Source organism: Varanus komodoensis, unplaced genomic scaffold (genome assembly GCF_004798865.1).
Source record: "Varanus komodoensis strain SLA01 unplaced genomic scaffold, ASM479886v1 scaffold40, whole genome shotgun sequence".
In the NCBI taxonomy this organism is placed as follows: domain Eukaryota; kingdom Metazoa; phylum Chordata; class Lepidosauria; order Squamata; family Varanidae; genus Varanus; species Varanus komodoensis.
Genome location: NW_025335942.1, coordinates 7,075,233 through 7,096,803, shown reverse-complemented (window position 1 = coordinate 7,096,803; position 21,571 = coordinate 7,075,233). Strand labels below are relative to the sequence as shown.

The window sequence follows — 21,571 nt, the reverse complement described above, 5'->3', positions numbered from 1 at the left end:
ACGATACTGCCCAGGTCTCAGAGTTATGGGGCTTGGGGTGGAGCGTGAACCAAAGGTTCCCCCATCTCTTTGTACAGGCATTGCTCAGCTTTTGATCTGTACCAATGAGCCCTTTGAATCCAAGGTCATACTATGCAAAATTGATGTTTCCCTGAAACGTGACACAAATCACAGCTGATGGCAGTTCTAAATATACTTAAGTGCACCGACTTGCCTTCTCTGGCAGGGAAAGCTAAGAAAAGCCTTTTTGAGGATCTATTTTTACAAAAGCTTTTTTCTCCCTTTAAAGAAGTTTGTTATCAGTATTTTTACTTAGAGATGGAATCTGGCAATAATCAGTGCCACCACATCTGCCAAAACGTAGTTTACTGACAGTCCATTTTTTGCATCCTTGGGATGCACTTGAAGAACATAAATATATTTTTTTAGGAAATTGTATGCTGTCCAATTACTAACGTCTCTGGACGGCTTACAGCATTAATAAATTAATTAATAGATATAGGCAACCGACTGCTTATACCTGGAGGGGAAAACTGCAGTGAGTTTTCCAGAGTGCTCTGAACTGGACAGCAAAACTGTTTGCACAATTATCTATTATGGGACAGGAGGAGGAAGACTTTGCAACTGCTGGGAAACTAGCTTTGCTACAGCAACTGAACAGTTCCTCATTTGCCTCGGGCCCCGTTACCCTTGGAAGAACTCATAATTCCAAGCATTATTCCAGCTCAAAAGGGAAGAGGATAGAAACCAGTGGAATGCTTGAGCCAAATAATAAAATAATCGAACATTGATACCGAGTGTCTGGCACAGAGCAGTTCATTGCCTGAACGATGCAAAGGAGGACAAGCAGAGGGCCTCCAACCCGAAAGACGAGGAAAGCGGAAACATGCATTGTGCTTATTGAACTCAGAGCTCAAAACCAGAGACCAACACAATTAATTGTAAGTTTGTGTTTGTGGAATACAAATACTGTATGTTACTTCTAAGACTGGGATTTTTTTTCACATTACCAGTGGGTTTTGTTTTTGTTTTTTTTTTGGGGGGGGTGCGGCGGGGTAGGACCTGCTTAGACTTACGAAGTCTGCATCTTATGGTAGGGAGAGGGGAGCGCTAGAGAGACTAGCAAAAATTCAGTTTGGCCAAAGGACTCAAGTTACTCAAGCCATGGAGCTGAGTCCAGACAGTTCCCAGGGTTTCGTTAGCTGGAAAATCACCGGTCCTCAGTGTCACTTAGGAAGTTGCACACTGAGCCATCCCTGATTTCCAAACGAAGCTAAGCAAGTTATGTGTTAAAGAAGAAGCAGGAAAACATCCCGTTGATTTGCAACTAACTCTTACTGGGACAAATTGCCTATTATCTTCTCTAGCCTATTCTACAACAGGTACAATAGCTTAAAACATTCTCATTCAGTTGCAGGCCTATGCAAATCTGATGGCATCAGTACAGTGGCACCTCGGCTCACGAACTTAATCCGACCCGGGACTCTGGTCGTGATGCAGATTGGCCAAGAGCCACGTCAAATTTCCCCATAAGGGTCAATGTAAATAAGGTTAATCCGTTCTGCAGCTGCTTTTAGCGCGGGGGGTGGTTAGGGTTAGAGGCAGGCGCAGGTGCGCTCGGGCAGGGAACACGGGTGCCATCGCGGCCATCTCCCCCCTCCCCCGCCCAGCACGACTGCGATGGCGCCCATGCAGAGAAGGCGGGAGAACTCATGCTCATCACCCGATGCAGAGTTTGTGACCTGAGGCAAGATTTTTCATGAAATTTCTGCTCGTGACCCGATTTGGTCGTGAACTGAGGCGTTTGTGAGCCGAGGTGCCACTGTATTACTGTTAACTTTTTGATTTAGTCACAGAGAGTCACAAGTTTGCTATTTCTAGATTAACTGTGCTTTGGTTCTAAGAATGTTCTACCTCAGGGCATGCTTCGGGCAGACGGAAAGGTATAGTGCTGAGATTGTTGGCACTATTTGACTCAGCTGATGCGACAGAAATGGAAAGAGTTTGCAGTCCAGCTCCTGGGCAGGAAAAGGTAGTTGTCGGTGTGGCACAGGGAAAACCTTCGCAGCAGGGGTGCCTCAAGACCGGGAAGGGAGGCAAGGCTAGGCTACACCTAGAATAACTATAAAACCCAAAGGCCGTGGCGAGGACCAATGTGCCACGGTAGGACTGAATTTCATGTGATGGGCTTTAATCTTACACCTAACTGAACTACGCAGCCGATTCCTTGGCCACAGGCTTCCAGGAGGAAAATGTCCCGTGTGTATTCAGAGAAGCGGTGCCTTGAAAGCAAGAGATCGAATACCTTAAGACTGTTCCCGGTGTGCAAAAGTTTCTTCAGAACTGACCCTGCAAGGAAGGAAAATGCATTAGGACAGTTCCAAAGTTTTCATACGCCCAGTGCTGCGCTCATCAGTGCCAGGCCTGTGTATTTTACGCAGTCCACTGTATTTTATGCTGTTTTAGCATCTGTAAGCACCCAAAGAAACTTCGGCTTATGCGGTGGCATAGAAATGGAATGAAATACACACATACATACAACAGCCAAAACTGATATGTTTATAATATAAGCTAGGGCAGCCAAAGCATCAACCCTCCCCTGGACAAGACAGTGTCAAACTGCATGTGAGGACTCATTTGATGAACCAGGAAAGGCAGAGGAAGTGCTGACCAGGAGACTGGGAGCAGTAGTGGGATGGATTTATTTTATTTTATGGATTGGCTTGGCTTAAATGCTCGTTAGCTTCATGCTCTCTGGGGGCCATTACAATAAAAATCAATAAAACATTGATTAAGTGGTATAATTAAAATATCACAATAAACATAATAAAATCATAATAAAATAAAAAATGAAATACATTAATATAATTAAAACACATGCACTGATGTAAATAGTCTAGATAGGGCCAAGGTGCGTCGGCAAAGGGAAATCTTTGCCAGGTGCCTGAAACTTAGAAAGTTAGAAACTTAGGGGTGCCACCACTGAAAAGACTCTCCCTCTTACCCTCCTTGGGGAGAGGAACTTGTCTGAGGGCCCCACTTAAAGATCTGAGACAACAGGCAGGAACGCGGGGAGCAAGGCCCCCCCGAGGATAATGTGGTCCCGAGCCATTTAGGGTGTGGTATGTCCTATGGATGACGGCCACTGGAACCACTGAAGCTCGGTCCTGACGGGGCAGGGGGCTGTTGCTGGGGGATGCATCAGCCCACCAAGGCGCTGCTCTGAAAGAACCAGGCGCGCCGTCTGAGACTGTTACCGGCACCTCGAAGCTCAAGTAGCTGAGGTGACAAGAGGGACTTTCCAAAACGGCAGCTCCTGCGAAATCCAACTCTTTCCCTTAGAAGAGGCAGGCAGGCAAACACAGCCCTACTTGTTCATCAGATAAACTTAAACGCAAGATGGCTAAAGCCGCACCTGCAGACACACTTACCTATGCTATGAAACTGCCATCGGAAGAAGATTCTTTCTGGTAGTAATTGTAATATTCTCTGGAAGAACCAAGATAAATCATGTTTTTATATCAGGTTTACAGGAAGCGGCTTCTTGACATCTACGTTACATCACTAACTGTGTCATACTGTGCAAGTTCATGCAAAAACAACCTAGCCCGTCCTACAGTTCGTTCGTTCGTTAGTTTATTTATTTAGAGAACTTCTATGCCGCCCCATTTGCCGAAGCCTCGGGATGGCTCACAATCATAAATAAATAACGTAATATAAAACAATATAATTTAACAGTATAACAGTAAAATTTAAGTCGCCCTGGCCAAAGAATAAAATAAATAAATAATATTAACAATGAAAATAAGTTTTAAATAAAAAGGTCTTGGCGTGGCGCCGAAAAACATAACGACGGCGCCAGGCGGACCTCTCTGGGGAGCGCATTCCATAGATTGGGTGCCACCTCAGAGAAGGCCCTCCTCCAGGTACTTGCCCTCCTAATATCCTTCACGGAGGGTTCCCGGAGAAGGGCCTCTCCCGCTGATCTCAAGGGGTGGGCGGGCAGGCAAGCATATATGGACATAAGCACTCCTTCAGGTAACCAGGACCCAAGCCGTTTAGGGCTTTATAGGTCATCACCAACACCTTGAATTGGGCCTGGACTTCAATGGGAAGCCAGTGAAGCTGACGGAGGACTGGAGTCATGTGAACATAACGCCCAGTCCCCGTCAGCAGCCTGGCAGCTCTATTCTGAACCAATTGAAGTATCCGGACCATCTTCAAGGGCAGCCCCATGTAGAGCCTGTTACAGAAGTCAAGTTCCCAGAATGCCCTTAACTGAACAGGAGGGATTCCTGTACTCCTTGTGAAGGCAATGTACAGCATCGGCACCTTGGAACCTGCTAAACTTTGGTTGTAAGTGCCCTGCCTCACAGCAGTGGCCCAACCGTGGCTTCCAATGTCCACATGTATGAACCTCTACAGACATGCAAATGCAGTGAAAAATGAGGTGAAACAGACCCATTTCTGCACATTCAAATTTGTGCTGTCAGTGGCTGTCAAAACTGGAATGATGAAATTCCTATTTTTGCCAGGAGAGAGGTCAGTTGCCTGAGCTCAAACAACACAACAGCACTTGGTGGGTACAACAGCCCTACACAACCCATGGGTTGTCACAGTGGCTTGTTGCCCTCAAGGAATCAGGCTGGGCTTGCAGAACATTATGAGTCGCAAATATCTTCAACTTTGACTTCTAGCTATGCAAGAAATAAATGTTCTACGTTTTGCCATTTCTTGGAGGTTGAATGCCCCACCCAAACTGTAATGTATTCCTGAGAAAGGAGCAAATATGCATTCAGTTTTGAAAGTGAAAAGATTTCCACAGTTAATAGCCCTGGGAATCCTAGAGAAATTTCTGTAATTTATCTTGTGCAAGTTAAAAGCAATCACATATTGAGCCTATTATCAGAAGGAAGGCCTGAATGTGATTTCTCCATACCCCAAACCGATGAGGAACATAAATAACTTTAATCAAGTTTATCTAACAAGAGCGTATTATTTGTTCCAGTCTAAATATAGACCAGAGTGAACTCGAAATAGCTACTGACATTTTGTTTAGGTTTTCAAAGAGAATAAACATAAAATAACTTGAGAAACCCCATAGTGCAGAATATTCCTTTTTCTGCTGTTTGACATTTATATGGAAATCCATTAGCACACTTGAAATATAAATTAGGTATTATATCAACTAGCACATCAGGAGACCTGTCAGATGTTTTATCCCTAGCTTTTTTCCCTCCAGACAACTGCATGACTAAGAATAATTTGAAGCATAAACTTTGACTTAAGGCTGCTCTATTTTTTAATAAGCAAGTATGTTTAAAAACGCATTTCCCCCACTTTTTGCTCACACATCAAAATTGAACATATTCTTACCTGACTATATTGCTTTTATTTTACAGATAATCTAGGAGCATCTCAACCGCTTATGATAATAACCTCAGTTTCTGCCAACGCTTATGATAATAACCTCAGTTTCTTCCCATCCTGCCAACGTTCAACATTCTTTGCTATTACCCTGACCTGGATTAAAATAAGCCCAGATATATTCTTGACTTGGTTTGGAAATCCATTCTAATCAGGGCACCCAAAATTAATTTAGGAGTCTACCTGAGTCGAGGATGATTATATGGAATACCTAACCTGGCTATGGGATGCCCGAAAACTGTATATCTCCAACGGTCCTAAATTGATCAGGAACTCCTGAACTATTTGTACCCACTAGTCAATTATACTAACGAGCATAATATTTTAAATGCATTTAAAATAGAATCACCCTGCCCTTCAATTAATAAAAATGTCCAAGGCAGATTGCAATGGAATACAAATCATAGCAAAATGATTTCACACAAATACTGCTAAATAGCGAAGCAGATGTAAACATCCGTGGGGGGAAGACGGTTTGTAAAACAGGCCAGTCCAGCTAAAAAGCCCTTTTCATGATTATTACTTGTTCAGTCTCAAAGATTAGGGGCTGGAGCATCTTTGGATGATCATCTTGGTCACTGAGCGTGGAAAAGACCTTTGAGGCGGAGTGATGCTCTCCTGCGCAAGCAGCAGCGCCGGGGACATGGAGACGCTGAGGCTGGAAGGGGGAATCTGGAAGCCTTAAGCCCCACAGCCCCATTATCCTCTGAGAATGATCTGCGCCTCCAACTCCTGAGTGGGGAGTTGCAAGAAATGAGGGCGACGTGAACACATCCCCTTCCTGAAGTCCCCGGGACCTTCTTCCCCGCTTCTCATCCGTGCCTGCCCCCGTCTTTCCAGGGTCTGTGGCATCTCCTCCCTTGCTGCAACTAAAGGACAGGTGCAGGATCTGGCCTTTGGACAAGTATTTTTAATGCAAAGAGAAGCATTCTCCGTAGTCGATGCTAATTTGTGAAAGCTTATTAATTACCAGATGTTATCAACGCAGTAGCAATTATTGTACCTTTTGGAACACTTATGTAAATCATTTTCCAAAATGTCTTACCAATGTGGACTGGAGTTAAATTCGGACTCCATGAACCAAGCATTAATATTCTTAATTAACTGTTTAATTAAAACAAATCACAATGAAAGCCTTTCTTCTTACTGACACAGGATGATATATGCCAGACAACCAATTAATGTAATCTCCTACGGTTTGCAAACACAAGTCTTTAATCCTAATGACATTTACACTTTCTCCACCCTGTGTTTGCTCTAAAGGACCCCTCAGTAAGGTTTATAAGAGCTCCTTTTCCACGAACTGTATCTAGAGAGGCCCCATCATGAGTCCTGTGTCCAGTTCTGCTCATCATTCTTGAAGACAGGGGCAGACAAGCTGGAACAGGTTCAGAGGAGGGCGACAGGGATGAACAGGGACTGGCAGCAAAGCCCTGTGAGGAGAGATGGAAAGAACTGGGCAGGTTTAGCCTGGAGAAGGGAAGAAACAGGCACTCTGCAAGTATGTGAGAGGCTGCCACAAAGAGGGGGGCCAGGATCTCCAGAGCGCAGGACATGGAATGACAGGTTCAGGGTGCAGGAAGCCAGACTGTGGCTGGACATCAGGAAGAACTTCCAGGCTGTTCAACTAGTACAGCAATGGGTCCCATGACCGAGGGAGGCGGTGGGCTCTCCCACACTGGGGGCACTCCAGATGCAACCGGGCAGCCACCTGAGAGGGATGGTTTATCCGGGATCCTGCCCTCCGGCCCCTTCCAACTCTTCTGTGGTTCCAAGAGTAGCTGCCCCTTCTCTGGTGAAACGGGTCTCGTTTATCCCATTATATAGCACCCAACAGCTGAGACTCTCTGGGTGGTTAACACAAGTTAAAATTAAAGAAAAGACACACACAGACACACTCTGCCAAAAAGTTTTAAAGCCAAAAGCAATATAACCTAAGGAAATTCTATATATCTAGAATTAGGCATCGCAGACTCTTTGAAGGCAGAGAAAACAAGAGAAAGCTTGTCCTTTTATTTTCATGCATAATACTCCCTATACCTTATTTTAAACAGCTATCACATAAGAACAACAAATATTAAAAGCATCAATGTAGTAACTTTACTAAAAGCAATAGCCATTATAAAGCAAAATCAGAGAGATATTTGGGAATGAACACAAAGCCAGGCTGCGGAGGTGCTTGGGGTTCACCCACACAGCTGCCTCCAGGTAGGTCTGGAGAAGGTGTGAGAAAGGCCCCCCTGTAAGTCGTAGGGTTGGGGCTAGGGCTGTGGGGGGGGGCATCTTGGGTCAGGCAGCCCCCGTCTCCATCTCCCACTCCCAGGAAAACTGCTGCAGGCTTGCTAAGACCGAACATTCCCTGAAGCATTCGCTTACGAATCGGATGTGGGAAGGCAAGGTCCACCTACTGCTATTTAGAACAGTTCAGAGTATTCACACATCAATCTCATTTTATTGTTTGCAGGGAAAGATCTTTGTCGCAACAGTGTGTAAGCTGTTCATCATCACTGCCATACCGGAATCATAATGTTGAGCAAATATAATAACTCACTTCAAAAAGAAAGAGAACGGAGTCCACATCTTCCCTCTGAGATTTATTCCCTGTGGGGAAAAAAGAAGGTTACCTTTCACCGCGCATAAAGGCAATAAATCAATCGGACAGGAGAATCCCGTAAGACGGGCAGCTTTCAGGTTAAGTGCCGTCATGAATAAGGCTATCCGCACAACTCCGTAATGCAGCTTGGAAATTCACGGGCGTATCTAGTCTACGAGTCGGGCAGGAAGGGACCTTAATGTACTGTCACAAAGCAGTCGGGATAAATCCGGAATGCAACCGTTTTCACTGTTTGCTTTAACTTAAGAGCCTGAGGTGTGTCTTAAGGACAGGGGCTTGGTCCTTAAGCAGGTGGGAGAACAAGAAACTTGCGAGGGTGACTCTCCCAGTGTGAAGTCTTGCGGTAGCTGAGCACTCGAGCCATGGAAGGGGCGGATCATGGCCGTGTGTGGCTGGCAAGGATGCATCGCTAAAGCTGCAGAGAGCTTGTTCATCAGCCCCGCCAGCCACCTCCGCCAGGTCCGTGTAGAAGGACAAGCCACGGCGCCCCCCCGCCGCGGATCTTCAAAGCCGTGGCCGCCACTGTGGCAGGAAGTCCCACAAAGAAGGGCAGCTGCGGAGTCTTCTCGCTACGGGCAGACCAGGCTGGGAAAGAGGAAGTGCCTCCTTCGGGAAATCTGGGTTTGAAGGTGGGTAGAAGAAGAAGGGGATGTGGAGAGGTGCAGTGCCTTATACTTCCACGGAGTTGTAAAGGCAGAGTCACTCATTGGGCCATTTCAGTGGTAACACCAAACTTTGAGCTTCTCTGCTCCCTTGATCCGCTTTCACACCTCAGAGATGGAAACTGGAAGGCGCTGCTTCCAACCATGAATTCTCATTCACATCCCAAGTTGGCGAACTCCAGTTTAACCAGGCAGTTCTTGCCCTGTATGAACCAGCTAGCATTTACTAATTACATTTATATACTGCCCAAAGTCCACTGGGCTCCCTGGGTGGTTTACAATTTTAAAATAAGTTAACAACCAATACAATAAAAACAGTAAAACCAACAAAGATCCTAGAATAAATACAAATAAGTGCAATAGGTACACATTAGAATAAAAATCTGCCCATGGCGTAGCAGCACTTATAATAAAAACAAGACTAAAACAAGCCTTATCTGTTAAAATATTTGTCAAATAAAAAGGTTTTTTCTTGGAGTTGGCGTGGGGGACCAAGGGTGGCACCAGGCACACCTCCTTGGGGAACAAGGAGAAAGCCAGTGTGGCGTCATGGTGAAGAGCACGGGACTGGGACTCAGAGGATCCGGCTTCGAGTCCCCGCTCAGCCATGGAGCCAACTGGGTGACTTTGGGCCAGTCACAGACTCTCAGCCCAGCCTACCTCACAGGGCTGTTGTTGTGGGGAAAAGATGAAGGAGGAGAATGATGTAAGCTGCCTTGAGCCCTTTGTAGGAAAAAGGCAGGATATAAATCAAATAAATAAATAAATAAATAAATAAAACAAGTTCCAAAGGCAGGAAGCTGCTACCAAAAAGCCCTTCTCTTAGTTATCAACCCCCTTACTTATTTAGTAAGATTTCCCCCAATTTGGATGTAGCAGGGAACTTAAACTCAGAAGTGGATCCTCCGGGTCTCATCTCGTACAAGAAAATGATGGAGAGAAAAGAGTGCAAAGGCCCAATGCTCATTTTTGTTTGTGCCCGTAACGCACTATGTCCAGGTGAAAGATCCTCTCTCTGCTGTCATTCGACTTTATATTTACCCGGTCAATGTGACGGCAGCCAAGATCAGCCAACCCAGTAGCAGTTTCTATTTTGGGGGTCTCCCTGATTTTATTCTGGCGAAAATGTTCTGACTGGAGGGCGTTGGGGGCAGCGATAAATGCTCAGTACAGAATTACTCCCCTGGCCCAGCATTTCCACCCACAGTGCTTTGACAGGCTAAATTTTATTTATTTTCCGATTTATATCCTGCCTTTTTCCTGCAAAGGGCTCAAGGCAGCTTACATCATTCTCCTCCTCCATCTTATCCCCACAACAACAACCCTGTGAGGCAGGCTGGGCTGAGAGTCTGTGACTGGCCCAGAGTCACCCAGTGGGCTCCATGGCCGAGCGGGGACTCGAACCCGGATCCCCTGAGTCCCAGTCCCGTGCTCTGAGGAAGTCCAACAGGAGAGGATGCTTCCCCGCCTTTCCTCCTGAATTTATATCCCCACCGATTTGCTCTGTTCCATTATGTCTCTGGTTTGACCACTGCAGAACCGTTGCTGTTTACCATTCAGGACTCGCTGATTGACAAATTCCATACCGGCCCCATCTAAACGACTGGCGGGATTTATGCCCTTAAGCCTTAGGGATGGGTTGTTCCAAACAAGCCACTCTCCTGTTGGACTTCCTCAGGAAATGGTTTGAAAGATGGTTCTGCATCCTCAGTCAAACTGACCCAGTGAATGACTCTGCCTTGCAACTGCTGGTCATGAAGCTACACAGAAGGAGACTTGTTGTTGTTAGTCGTGAAGTCGTGTCCGACCCATTGCAACCCCATAGATAACATTCCTCCAGGCCTTCCTGTCCTCCACCATCCCCCAGAGTCCACTCAAGCTCACACCCACTGCCCCAGTGACTCCATCTAACCACCTCATCCTCTGCCACCCCCTTCTTCTTTCGCCATCTATTGTTCCCAGCATCAGGCTCTTCTCCAGGGAGTCCTTCCTTCTCATTAGGTGGCCAAAGTATTTGAGTTCCATCTTCAGGATCTCGCCTTCTAAAGAGCAGTCAGGGTTGATCTCCTCTAGGACTGACTGGTTTGATCGCCTTGTGAAGAAGGAGACTACCATTCACTACCATTCACTTACATCTAGATTAGTGGCCAAGACTGGGGTATGAGGCTAAGAACAGGGCCAGCTAAGGCTTTGCCCTTTTCAACTGCAAAGTCTCTTGCAAGGACCAGAAATTCTACCTTGTCATCTTTCAAAAAATAAAAGACTAACATGATTAAGATGGAACACACCTTTGTACAACCCAAAATGTTGCTACGTACCTAACCACCTCTTAACATAACTTCCACCTCTTAACATTACCTCATCCAAGCATCACTCTATTCTCTTTTTGCAAGAGGCTAACATCAATGGAAAAAGATGTGTTTCACAGTGGAATGTATTACTGTACACCAAAAATTTCCCAGGCTTGGATGATGTAGCAGGTACATAATTTGAACCACTCGCTAAGAGTTACGAAGCCAATTTCTGAGGAGGAATGTCAACAAAACTTCCTAAATGGGCAAGTAGAACCACATTGCTGGCATTTCTGTTGTTCAAATTCACCGCATTTTCCCAAGTTGTAACTACTGATTATCAAAAATATTTGAAAACTGCTAAGCAACTGATTTTTGAACACAGAAAAAGTATATATTCTATTAAGCAGCTGAATTTCATGAAGTATCAAAAAAACCCACCCACCTAAGAATGCTTACCTTTTTGTTTCAAGTTAGTTTCCAATATTATGAAATTTTCATAGAAGATAAAATAAATTTGAGAATAGTTATTCTCAAAAAACTGTTTAAGTTCACTTCCATCCACAGCATCTGTAAAAACAATTAAAGCAGGAATTATTATTAACAGGCATCAGTAGCATACATACTTAGCATCAAAAGCTCTACAAGAGGAATAGGAAACTTGGCTCTCTACGAATGTTGCCGGAATACAACTCCCATCAGCCCCAGCCAGCATAGCCAATGATGAAGTCGCAGTTCATCAACATCTGGAGGCCCATCCCTGCTCTACAACCAACAAAGGAGCAGAAAAAGTATACTGGAAATAGAAACACTAAGAATAGCGATTGCCGGTTTTGGCTACATGGTCCAGAAGTCTCCAAGTGTTCAGACTGCTTGGAATTTCATCACGCCCAACCAATTCACAATTGCCATTACTTTGCTAAAGACACAGGGCCCATTTTCCAGCCTTTTCGTCAAATAATTTTACTAAATATTTTTCTAAGGAATAATTCCAGATCCTGTTATCCAACTTTGCCCACTATTCTGTTATTGACAGACGAGATGGTTTGTTCCTTGCAAGCCAGCCGCACAACTTCCTCAAGGTGAGTATTTGGCAAAGCTTGGTTGCCTCTGATGGATCTCCTGGGGGCAACCATGTACCAAACTTCAGAGGTGGTGCAAGTCCCATTGGTGAGAGTGTTAAGGATAGGCTGGACATGCACATGTCATGAGCAGAGACGGCTGGAGCCGGAGGTCAGACTAGATGGCTCAGGAGGATCCTTCTGACTCACTCTGTTTTTATGTCTCTAAACTTCTTATAAACTGTAAAAGAACGAGATTGTTTGCTTCAGTTTTCTTCCTTCAAAATCAACTGGCACATAAATGCAATCAGGCAGGCAAAGATTTATAAACCAGTCACTTTTTTGGACTTATTTTCAAGGAAGCGTACTCTCACATTAAGGTGGCCATCCAGACAATCAGAAGCTTGGATAAACAGAAATGGAATCCATTCAGAACACAGCTAAATGTTCCTACAGATTTAGAGCACTGTATTTATGCTCTTCACAATGCCTTCACTTTGGCAGAACGATTAGTACCCTAAATTGCAACGTATTTTCTCTTCATGCACATTACCGTGTTCCTTTTCTTCTCCCCTTGTAGTACATCATGGATTGGGTCGTACCTGGTTGTCTACGTAGCAAAGATATGCAGGTGAGCTCTGCCTCATTGACCTTTTAGGCCTTCTTATGACTACAAGGTCTGAAGTCCAAACAATTTCCATTTCCCATGAAACAATCCCTCCCTATTTTGGCTCATTTTAAATTAGACATCCTCCGGCACGGAGATCCAAGGTGTCATGGCAAACAAATTCCAGGCTTAGGAGATAATGCATATTTTTCTAGAAGTCTCTCAGTGCCGTTTTAGCTTGGGGCCAAACACCACTTAGCCTCAAAGAACTGGTGCTGTCAAAAGTTTTCAAAGAATTTAGGGTGGGGAAAGGATTCCCCATATTGGCCTTTTCTGCCATGCCTGTGCACTCCACTTCTCTACTCAGGGGGACAACCAGGTTTACTGTAGGCTTCAGGGCCACATGCAGGGCTTCTCTGATCACCTAGCTTTGCTTGGGGTTTCTAGACCACCGGTGTATGCCAGGAGGAAGTGAGCACTTGCGTGAACTGGGTCAGCTCCCAGCCTTTCCTAGCTTCCTCCCCTTGGGAATAGTTGCCACTGAAACAACTTCAGGATACTGGAATAATAACCAATGCCAACAGCCAGCTGTTTATTGCTTCTAAACCATCGAAGCACATAAAGCAAGTTACATTTTATAAGAAGCCACACAAGTGACACTGAAGTTATAAATACAGTTGTTCTGTAATAACTCACACGCACAGCTAAATTCCCACCTTTCAAATGTTCCAAATCACAGGAAAAAACTAACTGTCTCCAGGTACACTGGAGTGACTGTCAAAACCTTAACCCACTGAATACTGTTTAACAATCCAAAACTAAGCCTTTGAAACAACAATTAATACAGTATTCAGATGTGCATTTGTCTGAATAAAAGCCAGTCAGGGCAAAGATCTCACTTGGAATTTCTTGTCTTTTTTGGGAGCAGCAAAAGGTTCCAGATTAGTAACCTATGTGGTATGGATTCAAAAAACTCGCTTAAGTCTAAAAGTCAGCTTGAAAATAAGCAGCCGACGGAGACAAAAATCCACAAAGAACAGCATAAGCACAATGGAAGAGCTTCTTTTTCATCAGATAATTGGTGAAATTTAGAGAATAACCAGGAAGTTTGGAGAGGGAAACACTAACTTCCCTTTATATAAGCTCTGCCTGGAGGATGCCATCGAAAACTGTGAAGAATTACAGGAAGCTTGAGGTCAGTAATAGGAGTCTGGCTTATCCAGGACAAATAACAGATCTAATTGTTAATATACAAGAGTCTGAAGAGCAAGCAAGGTGAACTGGAAGTCATTGCTAACTATGGGAAGCCTTCCAAGGCCCCGGTGCCAGAAAGACACACACCTCCATTTTGCCTACGGTATTCTGCTTTAATTCAGCTTTGCAGCAAGAACTAGGGCGATGCGGGGCAAGAGGAGAATAGAGAAATCCCAAGGATGAGCAAAAGTAGCAAGGCAGGAATAGCTGCTCCCAATTTGCACAAAACACGGCAGTCTCTTCTGACCATTGGAAGACCTGCTAATACACTCAATGTTCGCAGAAGAGACTGAATAATTCATAACTCTTAATATAAACAGGCAGATGGCACATTCTCTGGTTTAATATATGACTCAAAGCGAACTAATGGAAGAGGTCTCCAAGCTCCTACTTGCATTTAGCTGCAGCACAGAAAGAAGCCTTGATCGGAAGCCACGCCGTCCAGGCCAAGGAGAAATCAGTCCCACACACTGGACATCTATTTCCAATAGGTCGGACTTTGGTGCACCAACACCTCCCAGCCAAAGCTCCCACTCTGTGCCCGCCGACGCATCCTCCACAGGAACAGTGTCTCCAACTAGTTGCTCTCAATCAGAAACTTGACATGGAACCAATAAAGAATGCAGAATGAAGCTGAAGGTGCTAAACTATTGATTGATTGATTATTTATTTAAAACGTTTGTATGCCGTCCCATATGGCTAGGCATCTCAGGATGGCTATATCAACTTTCTTTGAGCTTTACAGCCTAAAAACTGAGTGCCCTTTTTGCCATGGACATTTTTTTTTGTCATATATAAACAAGTACCATGCGCTCCTGTCTTTACGTTTTGCAACTATTTCAATAAAATGTTTTCTATGTAAAGTTTTGAATGCATCTGAATACAACATGGAAAATATACTACATGGTTAATTGAATCCACCCCCCACACACAAATAGAGCCATTCTAATCATTTGTAACTTTGCGAAAACTTTTGGTACATTTATATGGCACTTGAAATTGACATGAATCGCATTTTTAGTTCCATTAACTAAACAAGAGGTATTTAGTTGAAGGAACATGTGTGTTGGGGAGTAAAAATGAGTTAAGCATATTAAATCAGATAAGATCATTTGGAGCAGTTCTACTTTACTGGAAAACCCACATCAGTGTCTGGAAGCCTTCTTGTATGGCCAACTGGCCAATGGAAGAAGGAAAAACATGCCTAAATTTCTCCCATTGAAACCAACAGGATTAATGTTGCAAACACAATGGAAAGTAAGTCTCAGTGAGCAGTATGGGACACAGCTGTTCACACTGCTAAAATGCTTAGTTTTGGCTGTATCATGCCCAGTGTGAAGTTGTTTATATAGGAAGTGAATTTACAATTTAGGTCACTAAAAACCAATTTCCATTACCAAATACTTTCTTTTTAAAAATGTACTTCATGTATGTGTCCACACGTGCTCCAAATTAGAGAGAGCAAAAATGGTTTTATGAACATGTTAGAAGCAAAAGAACTGATGAATTTAAGTAAGACTGGCAGCTGACAGTTTCCTCTTTTGTCAAACATTTTGCTAAAAACCGGGCATATAAACCAGTTAACTCAGTAAAGGAACCAGTTAGACAGGTTTGGCAGTTTTTTCTCCCCCAAGAACCTTGCTGGCTACTGAAAATACATTTTCGTCCATTTGTCTAAAAATATTGTATAACATTTGTAGACGAATGGCCCAACCTATGATTAAAGAAGGCCAAAATCTATGCATATTTCAGCAGAAAAAAGTCCTGGAAAATGTTGAAACTTGTAGGAGTTTTGTTCTGTCTAAACCCTACCAAACTCTTTCACAGTTAATAAAGAATATGTTTCATGCCTTTTCTTAAAAATAAAGCTTTACAAAGCAAATGTCGGGTTTACTACAAGCTTGGAGATATAAAGGGAATCTATTCCACAGTTGTACCACTTAAATAAACCAACCTTCTTTCTCCCCAAAGTTTAATGAGCCCACCAAATAAATCAGAAGCACTGACTGACTTCCACTGTTTACCTGCATTTTGTATTCTGAACACAGATTCTATTCTGCTTGAGAGACATGAGTCTGTTCATCTCTATTGCCCAAACTTTATAACGGAGACACAACTGCTCTAAATTAGAATTGGTGCCACTGATTCTTTCACTGGCAAATATTTATTTTTAGCGCATCCATAAGAACAACCTGGCCTATGTTAGCGTTTCTGCATGCGACCGTCCTGGGGTGCCCCTGCTCAGAAGAGGGTAAACCCCATTGTAGAGAATCATGAAGACGCAGGTACGACACGCCTGAACGATGGAATTGTCCTGGATGCAAAGACAGCAGTACGTAGTGATGGCAAAAGGACAAAACAAAGCTAATAAATCAGAGAGAGCAACAGTGGGCAAACTCCTATCTATTTCTTTATATTTAAGGCTTTTCTACCCCATCACTTATTCAAAAGAATCTCAAGACGGTTTGCAGAAGTTAAGAACAACCAGACTGTTAAAAACAACAAAACAATTTAAAGAAAACCCACAGTGCCAGTACTTGGTATGAAATGCAGTAGTTAAAAATACTATCTAACAATTAAAAAGCAGGGCAAATAGAAAGGTTGTGGCCTGGTGCTGGAAGGAATAAAGCTCTGGGAACAGACACACACCTCTGGGGAGCAAATTCCTTAACTGTGGGGCTAAAGCAGAAAAGGCCCTTCTCCTCCTAGCGGCCCTCCTAACCTCTTTTTTGGGGCCTCTCAGAGAAGGCCCTCTGCAGGTGATCTGAAGGTCTGGGCATGTTCACATGGAAACAAACCTTCCTTTAGATATCCAGACTTTGTAAGAAAAAGAGTAGTAGTATTACATTTTTGCTGGCTTTCAGCGTGCCTTCTTAAAGACAGTGTGGAGTGGGGTGTTAAATTTACTGAAATATTATTTGAAATGGTAACTTCTGTAACATTTGCAAGGTAAAGCTGCAATCAGAATAAATGAATGCGGCTTTTACGTAGTCAAGAAGAGCCAGTGTGGTGTAGTGGTTAAGAGTGCAGGACTGGGACTCAGGCGATCCGGGTTCGAGTCCCCGCTCGGCCATGGAGCCAACTGGGTGACTTTGGGCCAGTCGCAGACTCTCAGCCCAACCTACCTCACAGGGTTGTTGTTGTGGGGATAAGATGGAAGAGGAGAATGATGTAAGCTGCCTTGAGCCCTTTGTAGGAAAAAGGCAGGATATAAATCGATAAATAAATAAAATAAAAAATAAATAAGAAGCACAGTCTTTGCTGCTCACAGTAAAAACTGTGCTTTTTAAAAGGTCAGAGTCAGTTCATTCTTAGGGCCATGAGATAAATTAATAAATGAAGTCTTGGGCTATTATCCTACACCAGTTTAGGGAGAAAAAGGGCCTGTAATTCCCAATATTCTTGGAGCTTGCTGGAAGATGTGGGACCTTTTCTGTGTACACATGCATAGGGCTGCATTCTAAGAACCATTTCCAATACGAACCACACTCCTGGGCTGGGGTGTGGAGGGGGATTCATAATTTTAATTTTATTAAGCCCTCCAAGTGCTAGAAGATCCTTAGAAAACACGATTCTAACCAAGGGCAACTGTACAAGGCTTTGCTTTGCAAGCCATTTATTTATTTAGGCTCCTTGGACTGTTTACATAGCCGAAACGATACAAATAATGATAAAACAATAACACAATAAAACCACTAAAGAATTGTAGTAACAACAAATCCAGAGAAGCTACAATCAAACTGACACATAGTTACAGGAGTCCTGTATAACAAAAATATAAAATTAAAACTAGAAATTTAAGAGTTAAAATACCTGGAAAATGTCCAAATCAATCTTAGTATGGTCAAACATCCAACTGATGTAAGTACCCAAAAGCGACTGCACCATTTTAACATTAAAAACATTTAATCTTTTTAGTACAAGAACCCTGCGTGGGCCGGTTCAGGTGATAAAGAAACGCAAGTGGAGGACAGAATATTGCGGTATCTCTAGCTCCTCAGAAGAGTGTTAATGTACAGGACTGCGTCAGCCTGGAAAAGGGGGCTCTGCGGTGGTATTAGGGGTGCAAAGCGTCTAAGGAGCTCAGGGGCTGCTAGCCCCAAACCTCAGCACCGTGCCCCCCCGGAAACAAGAAATGCTGTTTTCCTTTCCTGGAATGTGCTCGCTGGGGCTTAATCTGTTCCTGGGGAAGGGTTCTTAGATTCTTTGCACCTCGGCATTATATTCTTCACCCATGTTAAATGGCCTCGCCTTCCTCATTTTCAATGGCCAGACTTCTTCCACAGTTCAGCCATGATCCATGATGCTCCAAGGACAACCAGGTGTCTCACCCTCCCCAGATAGATGCCTCCGAGACAGAGGAAGGGGGCAGATGAACCGCCAGGTTACAAGGGCAAGACATTCTGAGCAGGAGGAGCAGCCTGCCTTGGAAAGGGAGGAAGACTTTATGGAGGAGACTGAGGGGCAGGTGAAACGAGTAAAGCAGTCTAGAGATGTCCGATGAACCGCAGCAAGAATGACAATTGCTTTGAAATGGCAAACAGCAGAATGGGGATGGCAAAACTGCCAATGCAAACAGAAGACCGAATGAAGAATTTAATGATAAATGGAAATATTGTTATATGCACTTTAATAAACAGCAAAATGTAGTGTGTTAAAATACTGCTAATGATTTAGAAACGATTTAAAGTGATTGGAAAATTGTTGGTTTAGAGAACAATAATTTTTTTTCTGTGAGCTTCAGCAAAGTACTAATTCACAGAAATATAGAAATTCTCAGGTTTTTGGGGTATCTGCAGATTATGAATGTGTATGTTATATTTGCGTACGATCCCTTAACATTCTTATTTTTCTTTTGCATTTGTCCTTCTTTCTGTACTTTATTTCTTTTAAGAAAACAATTAAACAGTTAACAAGAGAAATGTCTGAAATCGCCACTGTTGTGCCTTCATGCAGTGGAAGTCACCCTGAAGGTGGACCCAGAATCTTTCTGCAAGGTTCCTGCAGATTCATCTCCTCACATACCAAAATTAATCATCACTTATTTATTGGATTCCTAGCCTGCCCCATTAGCCACACGGCTCCCTGGGCAGGTTACTCGCAGTGTCCTGCACCACACGTGCGAATCGAAGTGGCTGGGCCCCTTTGGGACGCCCCTCCTATTCCAGGACCGGGCTAAGAATCTTGCCGTCGGCTCAACAACTGCCCAATTCAGCCCCACACTCCTGAAGAGCAAGACAGTGTGAAAAAGGCAGGCCTTGCACAGCATCTGGGACCATTACCCATGTTTATACAGTTCATGAGGACTTCCGGGCACTTATGAAGGATGCACAGGAGCGGACCGTCAATCCTGCCCACAAAAGTGATATCCGCTAGAACGGCTAGCTAGTCCCACACATGTCCAAGCCGCCACATGCACGCTCCCCGTGAGCATCCTTTCCCTCATGAACACACTCGGGGAAGCCTGACCCATGAAACCTTTCCTTGTCCCGACGATATGTCTGGCAGCATCCCCACGCGACGCCCGCACCCCCGTTAGTCTGAGAATAACACACTTTTCACAGGTCTTGTCCCACACTCTTGTGCTTCGCAGCATATCCTACGGGTCCCCCACCCACCCTGCCCGGGCTGGTTGAGGCAGCAGTGCCCAGAGTGCTGGGACAGCTGGCCTCTCCGACTGACTTTAACGGCTCTCTTGGTCTGACGGTTCCTGCACGTTGTGCCTTCCAATCACAGTTTCACAATTCTTTTTTTAACAAGATGAAGTTGGAGGGAGAGAAGGGCAATAAGCAATTTTTTAAAAAAAGCCTGCACTTTTCTTGGACAGGTGAAGAAAGGATAGTCCTGTCCAGAGCTGAGGCACAGAGCAAAGATAAAACCCCTGAAAGGGAAAGCTGGGGTTCCCCATTTCCCACCAGGAGCCCCAAAAGACGAGGCATGCCCAGAGCTCTCCATGGGCCAACTGCAAAAGGAAGCAAAGGAGTGTGAGATGGGAACTTTTCCACAAAGATCCCTGGGATACGTGCTGAGAAACCTCAAAGAGGTTATTGTCTGTCCGCACTGCTGCGGGTTATTCAGCAAACAAGCCACCCAGCATGGCTTACTGCCAGGGGGCTGGGCCTGGTGAGCGAGCCCACCCGTTCCCCTCACCCAGATCTGTGCAAAGGATTCTGGCTTCGCTTCTTCCTTGCTCAGTTCTCCATCCGCTTGATCTTTTGGAGCGGGATGGGCTGGGAGCTTTCAGGGATCCGAACTCCACCTGCAACCTAAAACTGCACAGCTAGTTTTCCACCTTAACATGAACCAGGCCCTCCCTTGTGCAACTTCCTGGAAGATCAGTATTGTTTACTTGGAGTCGGTTGATATAGTCAGAAAACCTCCTTTGTCTGGTGAACATGCTTTGGAGAATGCCTATTAAGTCCGGAAAGCATGCCTTTGGCAAGGTACGGAGAAAGGCCAAGCATCTGCAGCTCTAGAGAAGCCCGGCTTACTGACATCATCAGTTTTTATATGCATCAACCTAAGAGAATTAATGCACGGCCTTAACGTTTGCACTACCCGTATGTACTCTGTGCCTGCAGTTCTCTTTGTGAATGCTCTGATGTGGGTGATCCTCAACAGCCTTCTCCGTGACAGGCTTTGATCCCGATCAGGCCGCCCTATTCTCAGCTTACCACGCTACGTCCCGATTCGGCGCAACCCACCAGCTGCAAGAGAAGGGCTGCGACAGGACCGGGCAGAGCGCCACGCACCGGCTGGCGCTGGGTGCCGGGCACGGGAGCTGCCTTTCCCGGAGGGAGAGGCTCTCGCCTTTCTCCGGGGACCTGCTGGGGCAGGGGCAGGGGCGGGCAGGGGCAGGCGGGGGGGCGGCAGGGGCAGGGGCGCGATTTCCCCCCAGAAGTTGGTCTAAGCCATGGCAGAAGCCCGCCACTGCTGCCCTTCAGTGCGCGCGCGTGGAAAGGGCCAGACCTCCCCTCCCCACGCAGCCTCTTCGCCCCCCGCCCGCCACGCCTGCGGCGGCCCCCTTCCCAAGCGGCGATGCCCCCCGCCCCCCCGCCCGGCCGGCCGGAGCGGGCGCTTGCAGGAGGCTGGGCACCAGGAAGCAGCGCAGGCGGGACGGCGGGCAGGACGAGGCCGGCGCGCACGCCACCAGGCAGCGCAAGCCGCCGCCGCCGCAGGGCCGGCGGGCGCACACGCATCAGGAGCCGCTCTCCTCCCCTCCACACGCGCCGCCGCGCGCGTTGCAAGCGCCGGCTCTCCTGCGCGGCGCGGGCGGCACCACGGAGCCCATCATCCCCGCCGAGCGCGCTGCAGGGCTGCGGCGGCCGGGAGCCCCGCCGCCCGCGCCACTCACCCGCCAGCGCCCGGAGGTGCCGGAGGCGCGTCAGCACGTCCTTGCGCGGGTCCAGCGCCTTCTGCGCGGACTTCTTGGCGTCGGCGTGGCCCCTCCGGGAGAACATCGCGCGCGGGCGCGCCGTCCCCGTCCGTCCCCGACACCGCGCCCGCCGCCGCCTCCCGCCGCGGGCCGGTCTACCTGGCGCGGGAGGGAGGGAGGGCGGGCGGGAGCAGGAGGCCGGAGGGGCGGGCGCGGATTGGCGGGCGCCGGGCCCAGGCGGCGCCCCATTGGCCGCGCCGCCGCGGGCCCGCCTCCCCGC

At 46.0% G+C, this 21,571-nt stretch overlaps 1 protein-coding gene across 6 annotated transcripts in view; it reads right to left on the bottom strand.

The window, feature by feature from the left end:
* RALGAPA2 (Ral GTPase activating protein catalytic subunit alpha 2) overlaps positions 1-21,397 on the bottom strand; it is a 154,574-nt gene extending 133,177 nt beyond the window's left edge. For all 6 annotated transcript variants that reach the window (XM_044442946.1, XM_044442948.1, XM_044442950.1 and 3 more), the window contains exons 1-5: positions 21,271-21,397; positions 11,454-11,564; positions 7,979-8,028; positions 3,432-3,489; positions 2,306-2,349 (exon numbers count right to left, since the gene is read on the bottom strand). In XM_044442946.1, the coding sequence (XP_044298881.1) occupies positions 2,306-2,349; positions 3,432-3,489; positions 7,979-8,028; positions 11,454-11,564; positions 21,271-21,376 (369 nt within the window). In that variant the 5' untranslated portion in view covers positions 21,377-21,397. The remainder of the gene's footprint in view (positions 1-2,305; positions 2,350-3,431; positions 3,490-7,978; positions 8,029-11,453; positions 11,565-21,270) is intronic.
* Positions 21,398-21,571: the final 174 nt, after the last annotated feature.